The sequence below is a fragment of the Telmatherina bonti genome, assembly GCF_933228915.1.
Source record: "Telmatherina bonti genome assembly, chromosome: 3".
NCBI classification, from domain to species: Eukaryota; Metazoa; Chordata; class Actinopteri; order Atheriniformes; family Telmatherinidae; genus Telmatherina; species Telmatherina bonti.
The window spans coordinates 2,801,645-2,818,459 of record NC_136621.1 but is presented as its reverse complement, the minus strand read 5'-3'; the positions used below and the strand labels follow the sequence as shown (position 1 = coordinate 2,818,459).

Genomic DNA, 16,815 nt, shown 5'->3' with positions numbered 1-16,815 from the left:
GAGACTGGCAGTGAGACTGGCAATGAGACTGGAAGCGAGACTCGCGATGAGACATGCAGTGAGACTGGCGATGAGACTGGCAGTGAGACTGGCGATGAGACTGGCGATGAGACTGGCAGTGAGACTGGCGATGTGACTGGCAGTGAGACTGGCAATGAGACTTGCACTGAGACTGGCGATGAGACTGGTGATGAGGCTGGCGATGAGACTGGCGATGAGACTGGCAGTGAGACTGGCAGTGAGACTGGGGATGAGACTGGCAGTGAGACTGGGGATGAGACTAGCGATGAGACATGCAGTGAGACTGGCGATGAGACTGGCAGTGAGACTGGCGATGAGACTGGCAGTGAGACTGGCGATGAGACTGGTGATGAGGCTGGCAGTGAGACTGGCGATGCGACTGGCAGTGAGACTGGCGATGAGACTGGTGATGAGGCTGGCGATGAGACTGGCGATGAGACTGGCAGTGAGACTGGCAATGAGAATGGCAGTGAGACTGGGGATGAGACTGGCAGTGAGACTAGCGATGAGACTGGCGATGAGGCTGGCGATGAGGCTGGCGATGAGACTAGCGATGAGACTGGCGATGAGATTGGCAGTGAGACTGGCAGCGAGACTGGCGATGAGATTAGCAGTGAGACTGGCAGCGAGACTAGCGATAAGACATGCAGTGAGACTGGTGATGAGACTGGCAGTGAGACGGGCAGTGAGACTGGCGATGAGACTGGCGATGAGACTGGCAGTGAGACTGGCAGTGAGACTGGCGATGAGACTGGCGATGAGACTGGCAGTGAGACTTGCGATGAGACTGGCAGTGAGACTGGCGATGAGACTGGCAGTGAGACTGGCGATGAGACTGGCAGTGAGACTGGCGATGAGACTGGCAGTGAGACTGGCGATGAGACTGGTAGTGAGACTGGCGATGAGACTTGAATTGAGACTGGGGATGAGACTGGCGATGAGACTGGCAGTGAGACTGGTGATGAGACTGGGGATGAGACATGCAGTGAGACTGGAGATTAGACTAGCGATGAGACATGCAGTGAGACTGGCGATGAGACTGGCAGTGAGACTGGCGATGAGACTGGCAGTGATACTTGCGATGAGACTGGCAGTGAGACTGGCAGTGAGACTGGCGATGAGACTGGCAGTGAGACTTGCGATGAGACTGGCAGTGAGACATGCAGTGAGACTGGTGATGAGACTGGGGATGAGACATGCAGTGAGACTGGGGATTAGACTAGCGATGAGACATGCAGTGAGACTGGCGATGAGACTGGCAGTGAGACTGGCGATGAGACTGGCAGTGAGACTTGCGATGAGACTGGCAGTGAGACTGGCAGTGAGACTGGCGATGAGACTGGCAGTGAGACTGGCAATGAGACTGGCAGTGAGACTGGCGATGAGACCGGCAGTGAGACTGGCGAGGAGACTGGCAGTGAGACTGGGGATGAGACTAGCGATGAGACATGCAGTGAGACTGGCAGTGAGACTGGCAATGAGACTGGAAGCGAGACTCGCGATGAGACATGCAGTGAGACTGGCGATGAGACTGGCAGTGAGACTGGCGATGAGACTGGCGATGAGACTGGCAGTGAGACTGGCGATGTGACTGTCAGTGAGACTGGCAATGAGACTTGCACTGAGACTGGCGATGAGACTGGTGATGAGGCTGGCGATGAGACTGGCGATGAGACTGGCAGTGAGACTGGCAGTGAGACTGGGGATGAGACTGGCAGTGAGACTGGGGATGAGACTAGCGATGAGACATGCAGTGAGACTGGCGATGAGACTGGCAGTGAGACTGGCGATGAGACTGGCAGTGAGACTGGTGATGAGACTGGTGATGAGGCTGGCGATGAGACTGGTGATGAGGCTGGCAGTGAGACTGGCGATGCGACTGGCAGTGAGACTGGCGATGAGACTGGTGATGAGGCTGGCGATGAGACTGGCGATGAGACTGGCAGTGAGACTGGCAATGAGACTGGCAGTGAGACTGGGGATGAGACTGGCAGTGAGACTAGCGATGAGACTGGCGATGAGATTGGCAGTGAGACTGGCAGCGAGACTGGCGATGAGATTAGCAGTGAGACTGGCAGCGAGACTAGCGATAAGACATGCAGTGAGACTGGTGATGAGACTGGCAGTGAGACGGGCAGTGAGACTGGCGATGAGACTGGCGATGAGACTGGCAGTGAGACTGGCGATGAGACATGCAGTGAGACTGGGGATGAGACTAGCGATGAGACATGCAGTGAGACTGGCAGTGAGACTGGCGATGAGACTGGCGATGAGACTGGCAGTGAGACTTGCGATGAGACTGGCAGTGAGACTGGCGATGAGACTGGCGATGAGACTGGCGATGAGACTGGCAGTGAGACTGGCGATGAGACTGGCAGTGAGACTGGCAATGAGACTGGTAGTGAGACTGGCGATGAGACTTGAATTGAGACTGGGGATGAGACTGGCGATGAGACTGGCAGTGAGACTGGTGATGAGACTGGGGATGAGACATGCAGTGAGACTGGGGATTAGACTAGCGATGAGACATGCAGTGAGACTGGCGATGAGACTGGCAGTGAGACTGGCGATGAGACTGGCAGTGAGACTTGCGATGAGACTGGCAGTGAGACTGGCAGTGAGACTGGCGATGAGACTGGCAGTGAGACTTGCGATGAGACTGGCAGTGAGACTGGCAGTGAGACTGGTGATGAGACTGGGGATGAGACATGCAGTGAGACTGGGGATTAGACTAGCGATGAGACATGCAGTGAGACTGGCGATGAGACTGGCAGTGAGACTGGCGATGAGACTGGCAGTGAGACTTGCGATGAGACTGGCAGTGAGACTGGCAGTGAGACTGGCGATGAGACTGGCAGTGAGACTGGCGTTGAGACTGGCAGTGAGACTGGCGATGAGACTGGCAGTGAGACTTGCGATGAGACTGGCAGTGAGACTGGCAGTGAGACTGGCGATGAGACTGGCAGTGAGACTTGCGATGAGACTGGCAGTGAGACTGGCAGTGAGACTGGCGTTGAGACTGGCAGTGAGACTGGCGATGAGACTGGCAGTGAGACTTGCGATGAGACTGGCAGTGAGACTGGCAGTGAGACTGGCGATGAGACTGGCAGTGAGACTTGCGATGAGACTGGCAGTGAGACTGGCAGTGAGACTGGCGTTGAGACTGGCAGTGAGACTGGCGATGAGACTGGCAGTGAGACTGGGTTAGTTAGTTGGGAGCTCCTCCCCCTGCTAAAGGAAATGTTGGCGGAAACTTCCCATCGGGAATCTTCGGACAACTCTCTGTAGTAAAGCTTTTAAAGGTTTCTCTTTCAGATTCGGCCTTTCCAGAGACGTTACCTTCTGTCCGGCTATGAGCCGCTTCTTTTCTCACACTTTAAACTGACTTGATTTTTTAAACAGCAATGCGGCTCATATTTGGATTTTTTAAATATATTTTTCATGTTCGTTGTTTCGCTGCAAACAGTTCCACCATAGCCTGAACGTGTCGTTCAACGTCCTACGTTGTGGGCGTCTGACGTGTCTTATTTACTGCAACGCTCTCTGCATCGTGTGGATTAAAGCGGGAACACACCATGTTTTTCCTCCTCTAGTCAGCTTCTTATCAGGCATGATGTGCTATTTTTCTTACCAGATATTGATCAGACGCAGCCAGCGCTCAGATAGAATGGATACTCAACAAACATCCCTTTTCAGATATCCTGGCTTCTTATGACGAGTCTTATAAAGGAAACATTGCTGGAATGACTTTCCTTTGCCGTCTTTTCCGTGGAATTTGTAACATTTCCAGTCCTTTATACATTGCAGCCCGTGAGACAGACTGTTGAACAAACACCATTAAACTTTACGTAAACATGCATTTCTCTATCATTTCCACTGACAAGCTTCCCATTCAGTTTAATCCTTTGTGTGTTTTTCTTATTTTAAACTTGTGACCTGCGCTGCGAGTGCTGATGCCTTTCCAACAGCGTCGTGTCGCCTCCTCTGAGCTGCAGCAGTCACAAGGTGTTCCCACCCCGGAGGGATTCCTTTGTACAACTTGCACCTTTGCATTTGTGTGTTAGGTGTGTGTGTGTGTGTGTGCACGCAACAGCTTGGGGAGAAGAACTTGTTATGCTAAATCTCTGAAATGTCCTCGTCGGTTTACATGAAGGTCAGAGGTAGGATCTTGTTGCATGCCAGACAGGTGAGGAGAAGGTGAGAGACGAAGCGGAACCAGTTCTTCTTGTCTCATAGCAAACATTCAGTTGCACATGTTTAATCTCCATTTCTGGCTTTGGCCAAGTAAAAACTGATATCTAAAGGTAAATTAAAGATAAAATTAGAAAGAAAATATAACCCTAAAAAAGGTCAAATACACTGAAGGTTTTTCAGGTCAGGATAACTGACCTTTTCATCGAGTTGTCATCCACGTACGGCACAGATGTAACAAATATTAATACCAATGATATTAAACCTGAACCGATTGGCCTCCTGTGTGGGACGTAGCCGTCACTATGAACGAGATGGACTGTACTGTATATTGGCAGGATTTTTTATGCTCCTTGTAGACACTACGGACCAGATCCAGTGTGTTTCCTGAGTGCGAGTAGTAATCTGCATGTTCAATCTAGAACTCTGGATGTGGGTCTGATTTACTAAGAGTTGGGCGGCAGGTGCGAATGTGTTGCAGACTTTAAACGAGGGCTTGTGCGTGTGTTTGCAGCATGGCGAGTTTGAAGAGAAAACACGACCAACAGCAGAGTCTGACTGACACACAAACGCTGTATGGAAGCAATATAGACGCAGTTTCTATCAGCAATGTTGATTTCAGGTTTGATAGAACACAATGTGGGTGTTCAATAAATATATTTACATTTTCTCCTATTTTGTACCAGGATACTCCGTAAGAGTGTGCGCTGTTAGCAAATCGTTTTTCTTGCACATGCATTGAGCTTGTAGCGCTGTAGACTAAGAGAGCTGGGAATGAACTAATCCTGCTAACTTTAGTGGAACGGAGGAATTAAAGCCCTTTAAAATCATAAAATAATGTCAGAAAGCATCATGCAGCTAAAGTTATTTGTGGCTTAACGTGGTTGTTAATCTGAAGTTGGATTGATCCATTACCTGCATCAAGTTAGAGCAGAAGATTTACAGAAAATATTTTATATAACTTGTATTTTATCATACTCATACGTTTTATTAAACAAAAATGTATGAATAGCATGTATTTGTACTTGTGTATTAAACCTCCAGGAAAGCTGCTATAAAATGTTGATGATGCACCCTGATCCTGATCAGACTCAGCTGACGTGACGAGAAGCGCTGCCTGAAGTCAGAACTTCTGTTTCACACTTCTGAAGCAAACGGCACTCGGTCGCCTTGAGGGGAGCACATCCTCTCCCTGCAGGATCAGCAGCTGTTTTCCACCTGTTCATCGTTCAGGTGTTGCAGTTTGCAGGCCTGCATCGCTCTACTGAGGAGAGGTTTCTCCTGCAACCCTAAACCAGCCACAGTTTCTCAGTCTTTTTCTGTGAGCATGCCGAGGCCTGGAAAATCTGAGATGTAACTCTTGGGTTTGAGCATTGTGCAATCTGTCCTTGGGGTAAACTAGCTGGGACGTCCACTCCTGGGAAGACTGGAAGCTGTCTGGAATATTTTCCACTTGTAAATAATCTTTTTGTTGTAGAATGACAGAAACCGTAGTGTTTAAAAATAGCTTCACAAGCCTTCCCAGACAGATAGGCTGCAGCTTTATCTGCTCTAAGATCTTTGCTGGTGTCTTTCCTCCTTGGCATTGTGTTAACACACACATACACACACTTAAATACTCCAAACTTCATGACTGCTCTGTAGTATACGTTCCAAATTGTCCAAACATTAATTGAAGCAAGAGAAGTCAGAGAGATGGGACATCTGTTAAACTAGCTGATTTGATGTCAAGTTCCAGATCAATGTCTTCAGTTATCTTCAGCTCCGTAAGCTCGGTCTGAGATAACGGACCGAGAACATAACAGCCCTTGTATATAACGGAACTAGGGGATAACGGACCTAGAGAATAATGCCCTAGGAGATATGGACCAAGGAAATATCGAACCACGGAGAAAACAAGGAGATAACAGACCTGGGAGATAACGGACCTAGGAGATAAGGGAACGAGGAAATAAGAGACCTAGGAGATAAGGGACCTAGGAAATAAGAGACCTATGAGATAATGGACCTAGGAGATAAGAAACCTAGGAGATAACTGACCTAGGAAATAAGAGACCTAGGAGATAATGGACCTAGGAAATAAGGGACCTAGGAGATAACTGACCGAGGAGATAATGGACATAGGAGATAAGGGACTTAGGAGATAAGGGACGTGGGAAATAAGGGACCTAGGAGATAACTGACCTAGGGGATAAGGGACCTAGGAAATAAGAGACCTAGGAGATAAGGGACCTAGGAAATAAGGGACCTAGGAGATAACTGACCTAGGGGATAAGGGACCTAGGAAATAAGAGACCTAGGAGATAACTGACCTAGGAGATAAGGGACCTTGGAGATAAGGGACCTGGGAGATATGGGACCTAGGAGATAATGGACCTAGGAGATAAAAACACGGTAAGTCTGGTTAGGCATAGTGGGACCATGACACAGTGTGCATCGATCTGTTTTGCTTGTGCCTGCCGCCTCACCTCCCTCCTTTCCTTCACAGTTCACAGTGATTGCTTGCCTAGGGAGTTCTGAGCCTTTTTGTTTGAACCCTTTAGTGTCCTTCTTTCTTTATCTTAGCTCAAACCAGCCTCTCAACGACAGAACAGCTTGCTGAAGGTCAGTCACATCTTAACAGACATACAGTGGCTGAATTTTACCAATGAAGACTTGCATACTTCCTAACGTTTGCAGACTCTTCTTATCAGGGGATGTTTGTGTTTACACGAGTAATGCTTCTCTCTGGGGAGCCAGCCTGTCATGATAATTTCAGCATGTTTCTTCAAAGCCTCATTCCTGCATCCCACTCTCACAGCATTCTCATAATCAGGCTCTCAGGCTCGGTCTGCTTCACACCGGTGTGCGGCCGTGCTGATGTGAGGAAGAAGTGGGCTGCAGTGCAATAAAACACTCTGGATGATCAGCCAAATGCCTTTTCATTCTGGGCCTGCCTGCACCAAAGCCCCAAACACATTAGCTGAAAACAGCATCAGGGAGCATTGTGGTGCCCACACACCCATGACACACGTGCATGTACATGTGCATGCTGGCATCCTCCATTGTTTTCATCCAGGTGTATCTGCATGCAAACGGCCCACTTTGAGACAATCTGATCACACAGGTTTGCCCAGTCTGCTCCTTTACTCTGTGAGAATATCGGCAGGGCGGAATGGAAACTTCATTTTGCACGGGCTAATATTAGCCCCTGCCTCTGGAAAATTCCTTTTAAATGATCACAAGCTGAGAAAAGGCAAAGAATTTGTTTAGTGTTTTGCCTGACAGTCTTCTCTGCACACGCAGCAGTTTTTTTTCAGATGGTACAGCACACAGGAGGGTCCTGGGAACACAGATGCAGAGGCAACGAGGGGCAAAGGGGCTCAGATGATGAAATATGGAGTTATCTGCCATGCCTGTCTGATCGGCTGGATACTTCAGAGTTTTCTCCACATTGTTAACAGTTTGACACTTTAACTATCTTTAGAAATTTCAGTCAGGCTTCCAACGCCGTCACAGCGCTGGAACGTCAGACTGATTCTGCTGGATCTTAGCTCTGGGCTGATTCTGCAGAGCAGAATCCTGTTTCACATGCTAGGAAACTGGATTGGACTTTGGTTTACGTCGGATGGCGGATGGCCGGAGTTAAGATCGGCAGCTACCAGTTTGAATGACTCGTTAAGACTTGTGAAATCCCCCGAGACTTAGGACCTTGCTTTTAAAGCTGTCACAAGTCTAGTTAGAGTCAACCTGTGGGATTAATAGAAACACAATTTGGTGGTAAAATGTTGCACGCCAACTCGGACCTGCCGTACACAAAATATGGGGAAACAAGACCAAAGAAATGGTGTGAAATTAGACATTTGTGCAAATTCAAAGATAAACTTTCACACAAAATGTTTTACATTAACAGCATTTTCAAAAATTAAAGGAGTCATCACCCGGAAATTGCACTTTTTCGAGTTAAAACGTGCGTATTAGTGTTGGGCAGAAGTGGTAACATCCCCAGAAGCCTTTCTGTAGAAGACGGCCGGGTTTTTCCGTCCAGGCACTTTGTTCGCAGCAAAACTGGCCGCAACACCGAAGTCTCGCAAACGCATTTTTTTTATTTTTTCCCCAGGATCCCGGGGAGCTATTTGCATTAACCTGCACCTTTTCCAGCAATAATACACCTGCTGGACCTGCCTCAGTTGCTATTAGCAACAAGCTGTGTGAAGACGTGCGAGCAGCGATCATGTCCACTGCTCGGTTGTCTGTTAGCAAAACCAACATCGGAAGGTTTTTTTTCCTCTCCCTTCATCAGCGGACCAAACTACCAGGGACAGATGGATTACATTGTTTTTCTTGCTGATAATGCACCTGCATCTCTGCCGGCTGCGGCCTGTTTGTGCCAAACATTTTGCTGACATTTGGGAAAACACCAAGGGAAGACGGCATCACCCTAGTTGGAAAGAGGGGGAATTCCAGCTGTAAGCGGCTCAGCATCAATGCAGTCGGTAAGTGTAACTACTGCTATAAAGTTCTGCTTTGTTGAGATAATGCTAATGCTAACGGCTATGCTAATGGGACGAGCCTGAAGGTTTAACGTCCTGCGGCGTATATATAAACCTGAGCCCCAGGTTTTATTTTCTTATATCTATCCTATGTTCTGCCACGTAAATGTTATTTATTATTTTTCATGCCTGCTACCATACGGTAAGTACAGTATTTATGATGAATGCAGCTTTGCTGTCCCCACCATGACATGGCAGCTGTAATAGTCAATGATCATTTAACCATCATGTAGTCTGATGTTGGCACCTGTTGGATATCAACAGGGAGGATATTTTATTTCCATCATTGTATTTATTCACCGAACCAGAATGCAAACTTTTTATTTCTGACATCTTCAGTCATGTTTGTAAAACGGGAGCTGTGCAGGATTAATATCTGCAGCTGCAGCCTCTGTGGATGTGGAGGTCTGACTCCTGGTATGATGGATATAAAAGATATGTTTTATTTTATCTACATGCAGTGAAGACACGGGGGGTTAGGGAAAATTGTGTCTAACTGTGTGAAATAAAATGAATGTGTTTTTAAAATTCTATGTTAATATTTCAGTGTGTGAAAACCTGATTTAATCAGCTTTTTAAAAATAAAAGTAAGCAAAGCACTTTGTGTTGTCTTTGGCATGAAAGTGCTTTATAAAGTTTGATTTGATCTATTTGTATAACAATATTTGATTACTCTTAAACTGCAGTTATTTACACCTACAATCTATTTATGTGATGATCTGATATTTTTATAACTTGTATTTGCAGATTTTAGTCCAGCACATCTCACACCATGCACAGCACCAGCGGTCTACTGATGTCTAAAAGTTGATGTTGGAGCAGACTGACCCTACAATGCAAGCAACAACTGGAACACAGCTGTCATCAAGGACTTTCCACCCTCTCTTCAGAAATACAGGTTTGTTGTTTGATTAATTTTACATACAGAAAATGGTAATAAATCAAACACATATACATTCTTAATGGAAGCTAAGAGGCACTTATATTGCTTGTTCTGATATCAGTATCTGGTTCTGTGCAGAAAAGAAACCCAGACGACAGCAGTGAAGATGAGATCTCAGCTCAGTCTGGAGGAAGATGATGATCAAGAGTGCTGTGGAGGCTTGCTCATCCGGCTCCAGAACCACGAGAGTCCACATAAAACCCAGAAAACTCAGCTACTGTGTTAATAGAATCAATAACTAAGAGTGAAAATGATCATTTTTATTTTATTACATTGAAAATGAGCATTGATTTTATTTCTGTACACTAATAAAGGTATTGTGTTATAAAAAGCTGTATTTTTTTACTTCTGCTTTACATTTTACATTCAAAAGTCAGATGCATAAATGTGTATATGGTAAAGTTCTGTATTTAATTCAACTGTTGTTGTCCTAAGTGACTGCAGCAAAGTTACTATTTGTTATATGTAATATGAAATGGCAAGAACATAAATAATCACCTTTTACAGTTATTTGCCATTTGATTAGCTTTATTTCTGAATTTTTGGGCATTGAAGAGAAGCTTGCCTCATTCCCTCTGACAGATAAAAATGTACATAATCCTGCTTATAAATGTTTTGTGCATTTTGTAATGAAAAAGCATTGAAGCAGACTGGGTCCACGCCAGGGTGTTGGGTCAGACACGGAGGAGTTTGGACCTGCTTTATCCTTCTCGGCACCTAAGGAATTGAAAAGAGAAATTTTATTTTCTAAGCACAGTAATAATATCTTGGCATGTGCAGCTTAACAGAAACAATTAGACCAACATAATAGATGGTAAGTGATGCTGGAATATATAAAACACGAGATATTAGTCAGGTGGAAGCCTGATCAATGATACAAGATATCTGACTTCATGTTATTTATCTGTACAGTAACACAGCAGCCCACATCAGTGGCTGCATCAACCAGAGATCTGTCATGTTGACATAACGACATTTTTCACACTCCTGGCTAAAACGGGAAATCTAAATAAGCTAATTAATTTAGAAAAACACATGACGGTAAATAAAACCTCAATAAAAAGCGCTGCTCCGTGAAACTCCGTGTGGTTAAAATGTGTGTGTGCTTATCTGGGTGCAGATTGGCCGGCAGCTGAACACTGAACGTACCGACCGGTTCAGTAAACATCCGTTTCATTTTTTACAACTTTAACTCCGGATTGTGTTAAAAAGTACATTTATTATTTAAAAAACGGTCCAACACAGAATAAAACTGAGACGTAATAAACATGAATGACATGCCTCGTTGTCAACATGCTATCTGAACAGGCAAGGCGAGCAGACATTAAAAGTGAGGACTTTACCATTCAGAGACAGTTTGTTGTAAACATGCTCCTTCCACCATCTCGGTGTCTTCTCTCTCAGGCTCAGAGTCTGGTTCAGACATCAATGCTGAATTCAGAAAGCTGCTGCTGTCGGGTTAGCTGCTATCACTAGCCGCTAATGTTTTTAGCATGGAGCCTACTGGCCTCGCCCCCCTTCCGGCTCCGGACTTCCAGCGATCAATCAGCGAGCATCTCATTAACATTATTTTAATCCATATCTAGGTTAGTGAAAATCTCGCGTGAATTCTCGCGAGAAAAGTTTTATTATGAATAAAGTGTCAGAAAACGCACTTTTATCATTTTTTTTGTTTAATAAGTTTTTAAACAGTTATTCAAAAACCATTAGAGGACAGTGGGCACATGAAAAGACCAGGTTATGACACCTTTAAGAAAATGCACATTTGATATTAATGAAATGAAATGAAAAATACGTTATTAATCCCCAAAGGGAAATATTGTAGTATATAATAATAATAACTAGAGGAGGTCTTGTTCCGGAGGCTGATGGCTGCTGGCAGGAATGATCTTCTGTATCTTTCAGTCTTCCATCGGACCTGAAGAAGCCTCTCACTGAACACACTTTGTTGTTTCATCACTGTGTTGTGGAGAGGGTGTGAAGAACCCTCCATCATCTTCATCAGCTTGTGCAGCATTCTTCTTTGGACAATCAGTTACTCCAAGCACAGAAGCAGCTTTCTGGATCAGTTTGTTGATTCTCTTCAAGTCTCTGGTTCTGATGCTACTACCCCAGCAGATGCTGCAAAGCTGACTGCACTCTCCACAACAGACTTCTAGAAGATATGCAACATCTTGGTGCAGACGTTAAACCATCTCAGCTTCCTTAAGAAGTACAGTCTGCTCTGACCTTTCTTGTAGATGTAGTCAGTGTTGCATTTCCAGTCCAGTTTGTTGTCCAGCTGAACTCCAAGATACTTGTATTCCTCCACCACCTCCACCTCCTCTCCCAGGATGGAAACAGTGCTTTGTTTATTCTTCTTCCTCCTGAAGTCAACAATCATCTCTTTTGTTTTGCTGCTATTTAATATGAGATGATTGTCACCGCACCATTTAACAAACTGACTGACCAGTTCTCTGTACTCTGCTTCTTGTCCATCCCTGATACACCCCACAACTGCAGAGTCATCAGAGTATTTCTGCAGATGACAGGACTCAGAGTTGTACTGGAAGTCTGAGGTGTACAGAGTGAAGAGGAATGGCCAGAGTACAGTTCCTTGTGGTGCACCAGTGCTGCTGACCTCCATCTCAGACACACAACCTTTCAGTCTCACAAACTGGGGTCTGTTTGTGAGGTAGTCATAGATCCAGGTGGTTGTGGAGGTATCCACCTGGAATTTATGGAGCTTCTCACATAACAAAGCAGGCTGAATGGTATTAAAAGCACTGAGAAATGAAAGAACATGACCCTCAGAGTGCTGCCTGAATGGTCCAGATGAGAGTGTGCTCTCTGGAGCAGGTATATGATGGCATCTTCAACCCCAAGTCCATTACGATATGCAAACTGGAATGGGTCCTGAAAGGTGTTTACTTGCTTGTTGAGGTGAGCCAGTAAGAGTCTCTCCAGGACTTTCAGGATGTGAGATGTCAGGGCAACTGGTCTGTAGTCACTTGGTTCAGCTGGTTGTGTTTTTTTAGGCACTGGAACAAGGCAGGAGGTTTTCCACAGCACTGGGACTCTATTTAGTCTCAGACTGGTGTTGAAAAGGTGCTGGAGAATCGGACATAGTTGTTCTGAGCAGGTCTTGAGAACTCTGGGACTGACACCATCTGGACCTGCAGCCTTGTTCTGGTTCAGTTTCTCAAGTTGCTTCTTAACCTGATTGCAGGACACAAACAAGGTGGAGGTCTCAGGATGTCCTGATGTGGAGGGAGATGAAGCTGTGTTCTGGTCCATGACTGAGCTGCAGGGTGACAGATTGGAGGCGTGACAGGAAAGCAGTGGGCTTATGGAGGGTGTGTGGTCTGTTGGGCTGGAGGTAGGGGGTGAACTGAACCTGTTGAAGAATATGTTCAGCTCATTAGCTCTGTCCAGACCTCCATCAGGCTGGTCCCCCTTTAACTTGAAGCCGGTGATCTTCTTCATTCCAGACCACACATCCCTCAGGTTATTCTGCTGGAGCTGACTTTCTAACTTCTTCCTGTAGTCCTCCTTGCACTTCTTAGTTTGGGTTTTAAGTTGTTTTTGTGTTGCCCTCAATAACTCCCTGTCTCCATCCCTGAAGGCTTTCTTTTTGATGTTCAGCAGCTTTTTCAGGTCACTGGTGATCCAGGGTTTGTTATTGGGGAAGCACCTCACTGTTCTTGTTGGGACGATGCTGTCCACACAGAAGTTTATGTAATCTGTCACACACTCAGTCATGGCGTTGATGTCGTCTCCATGAGGTTCACAGAGGACGTTCCAGTCTGTAGCCTCAAAGCCTCCTCTAAGAGCCTCCTCTTCAATTAATCCTCCACCATGAAAATAAATCTGGATTTACATCAGAAATGTTATTAAAAAGAACATCGACCAGTAAAATCTGTTCTGAAACGAAGCACTTCTATATGTTAACAAGCCAGTTCACAGAATTAATTAGTCGTAGCTGCTGTTCTAATAAGATTCTATGTGAATAATTACAATTAAAATGACGTGGTTGCCATGACAGCTGTCCATCATCAGGCTGATCAGGGTGTTTCCCATCTGCAGAGATGGTTGGACTCACTGCAGCTTATCTGTCTCTGCTGGTTTATAAATGAAGCCCCAGATTTTGGGTTTCTTCTGTTCAACTTGGTTAAATTTGGGTAAAATATGATAGAACTTTAACATAAAGTTATCACAAGCTGATGATACAGAACTTTAGTTTTTTTTTTCACCAGATGACTCCAGTGTCCCTGCATCAGAAAGGATGAGCAAAGCTTACAGAATACATCTGTTCAGACTCCTGACTGCTTTTAAATGTTTTCATTCAGTTATTTTATATTATTTTTTTGTGACTGTTGCAAAAGCTTTTAATAATATCTTAACGCTATTTTGATTGATTCTATAATGTTTGTATTTCCCCTTATTGCTCCTGTGTGGTTCAACCTGTTTGTTCCCAGGTGACCTGCTGCTCTCTTCCTGTGCTATATTTAGCTTTCTTTATCATTTTATGACTCTAACCTTACAACCTGTGTTCATGTGTGTTCTCTTAGGAAAATCCCACTTGGCAATAGTTCAGAGGGTGAACAATGAAGGAGAGGGAGACCCTTTCTACGAGGTTCTGGGAATTGTCACCCTGGAAGACGTGATTGAAGAAATCATCAAGTCAGAGATCCTGGATGAAACTGACTTGTACAGTAGGTTCCTCATAAAGCTCACATTCCTCCGAGTTCAGCTCAAACTAAATGAGTGGTGTGTTCTCGACGCGTACCAACAACTTCGCTGAGACTTATCAGAGCTGTAAAGATGTCACACGTACAGATGGACGTAGCCAGCTGATGTCCAAGTTGAAGCCAAGGAGTCACTTTTGTGTCAAAATTATTTAAGTGTTTTAAAGATACAAAAATAAGAATTAGTAAAAAATGTAAGTAAACAAAATATTTTAAAGTGATGATTTGTCTAATTTCCTGTAGGGGTGGGGGATATTTCCACCATGCTAGATGTATTGTATGTAGCAGTGCCGCGCTCGCAGCAGACACCACTCTTCCCTCCCACCCAGAAAAACTTTCCCATAAGTTTCAGAATCAGAAGAGACCAAAAAACACCTGAAAACATCAACTCAGCTGAATGGCAGTGGTTTGGGCTTCGCAAGGAAGACGTTGAATAAAACCTGATAACCTGCAACATTCATTCATTCATTTTCCTAACTGCTTAATCTAATTCAGGATGGTGGGGAAACTGGAGCCTATCCCTGCAGTCTTAGGGCAAAAGGTAGGGTACACCCTGGACAGCTCGCTGGTCCATTGCAGGGCAAACAACCACTCACTCCTAGGGGCAATTTAGAGTAACCAATTAGCCTAACATGCATGTATTTGGATGGTGGGAGGAAGCTGGAGTACCTACATGGGGAGAACATGCAAACTCCACACAGAAAGGCCACTGACCAACCCTCACCCCAGCCAAGGATCGAACCAGCGACCTTCTTGCTGTGAGGCCACAGTGCTAACCACTATGCAGCCATAACCTGCAACATATACTGTAAAACGGCTGCAGTAAAGGCAGCAGGACCACAAACGTGTTACGCCACTTGAACGGGATCCTCTGCAGCATGAAGAAAGGCTCAAACTCTCCACCTGCAACAAAAATACCAAGTGAACAGACTGAAAAGCAAATTACTTTGTTTGTTTGCAACATGCTGAAAAATTCAAAATGAAAAAGAAAAAAAAACTCCAGTAAGAAAATACATCACCAAACACACAGCCTCAGCTTGCATTGGGGAAAATGCTTACTTTCATACATAATGCTGAATTCAGCAGTTACAGGTTGTTTTAGAGGAGATTTCAAAATATTGAGATAGATATTAAGTCTTGCAATGAAGCCAGAAAACGTTGTGATATCGTTGTTTGTGTTGGTCGCTTGTTTGCTTGGTCTCACTGCTTCACTGTAAATGATTTGGCTTTTGCTTTGTTTGTCGTCATGGTTACGCAGTTATGCTGGTAAATCTTTCGGCGCTGCCTGACTTTTAGTGTGCAGTTCTGGTACAAACATCTTCAGTTTGAGTGTTTAGAAGAACTTAAGGATGCATTCCCATCAGGACAGTTTGCTTGACTCGGTCCGGTCGGGGACTGGGTCCAGGGGGGTGTATGCATGTGGACCGAGACCGTGTTCACGCTGCACTTTGGTCAAACCAGCCAACCCATTAGAATAATATCTCCCCATTCCCACCAGAGGTGGCGCTGCTCTAATATTTAGCAGAAGAGAGGACCAGACCGGCGTGAAGAAGAAAACTATGTTTCCTCCCAAGCGGCAACCTCCGGCGGTAAAAAGTAAAGACTATGCAGAAGTGCAAAAAACTGCAGTTCCCCCTTCATCCACTAGGGGCTGCAAAACAGAGCAAATCTCCATAGACTCCCATGTTAAAAAGACCAACTTCACGGCAGAAATAAACATGTTTACAGCCTGGCACAAACATGTTTACAGCCTGGTACAAAAATCCATTTTAGGTTTAATAGGTCAGGTTTACCTTCATGAGAACTGTGGGGGAAGTGAATTTTTTTCTAAGTCGCCCGTTTAAAAGTAATTTAATCTCGAAGTTCTGCATATTTAGGGGCGTGTCCTTTTGATTGACAGGTACCAATCTCTGGCTTCAGGTCAGAAGAACGTAGAACAACCGCGGTTTTTAGCCGGTTAACAACGTGACTTAGCTTTAGCCCGCTTACCTCCGTTAGCTAGTTAGCTCCTGTTATCTCGGGGTTAGCTCGATTAGCTCTTAGCTACAGAAAGCTTGGAGTTCACTCGATGTCAATCATCCACCATGATGCTCACAGCCCCCATCTCAGCTCCACCTCTTTGCCCATATTTGTATTTTCTGGTCGAGTCAACGCGCATGACGTAGCCAAGATGGCGACGGTAGGAACCGCCCACCGAGCTTCAATTCAGCTCTTCAGAAACCTACGGGTGACGTCACGGAGGCTCCGCCCATCTCTTTATCACAGTCTATGTTTCCTCCACCTGCCAGTTAAACATGGAGACCAAACTATGGCTGTTTTGGGTTTTTATTGTGTCTTATGCAAGTATCCTGCAGAAATCCACTGCAACAATGGATGCAGTATGAACACCAGACGAGGCAGA

At 45.3% G+C, this 16,815-nt stretch overlaps 1 protein-coding gene across 1 annotated transcript in view; it reads left to right on the top strand.

The window, feature by feature from the left end:
* Positions 1–16,815, top strand: part of cnnm2b (cyclin and CBS domain divalent metal cation transport mediator 2b) — a gene marked incomplete at its 3' end in the record, with an annotated part of 298,448 nt that overhangs the window by 243,055 nt on the left and 38,578 nt on the right. Inside the window, exon 2 of the mRNA XM_079264440.1 lies at positions 14,238–14,381. Within this exon, the coding sequence (XP_079120566.1) occupies positions 14,238–14,381 (144 nt within the window). The remainder of the gene's footprint in view (positions 1–14,237; positions 14,382–16,815) is intronic.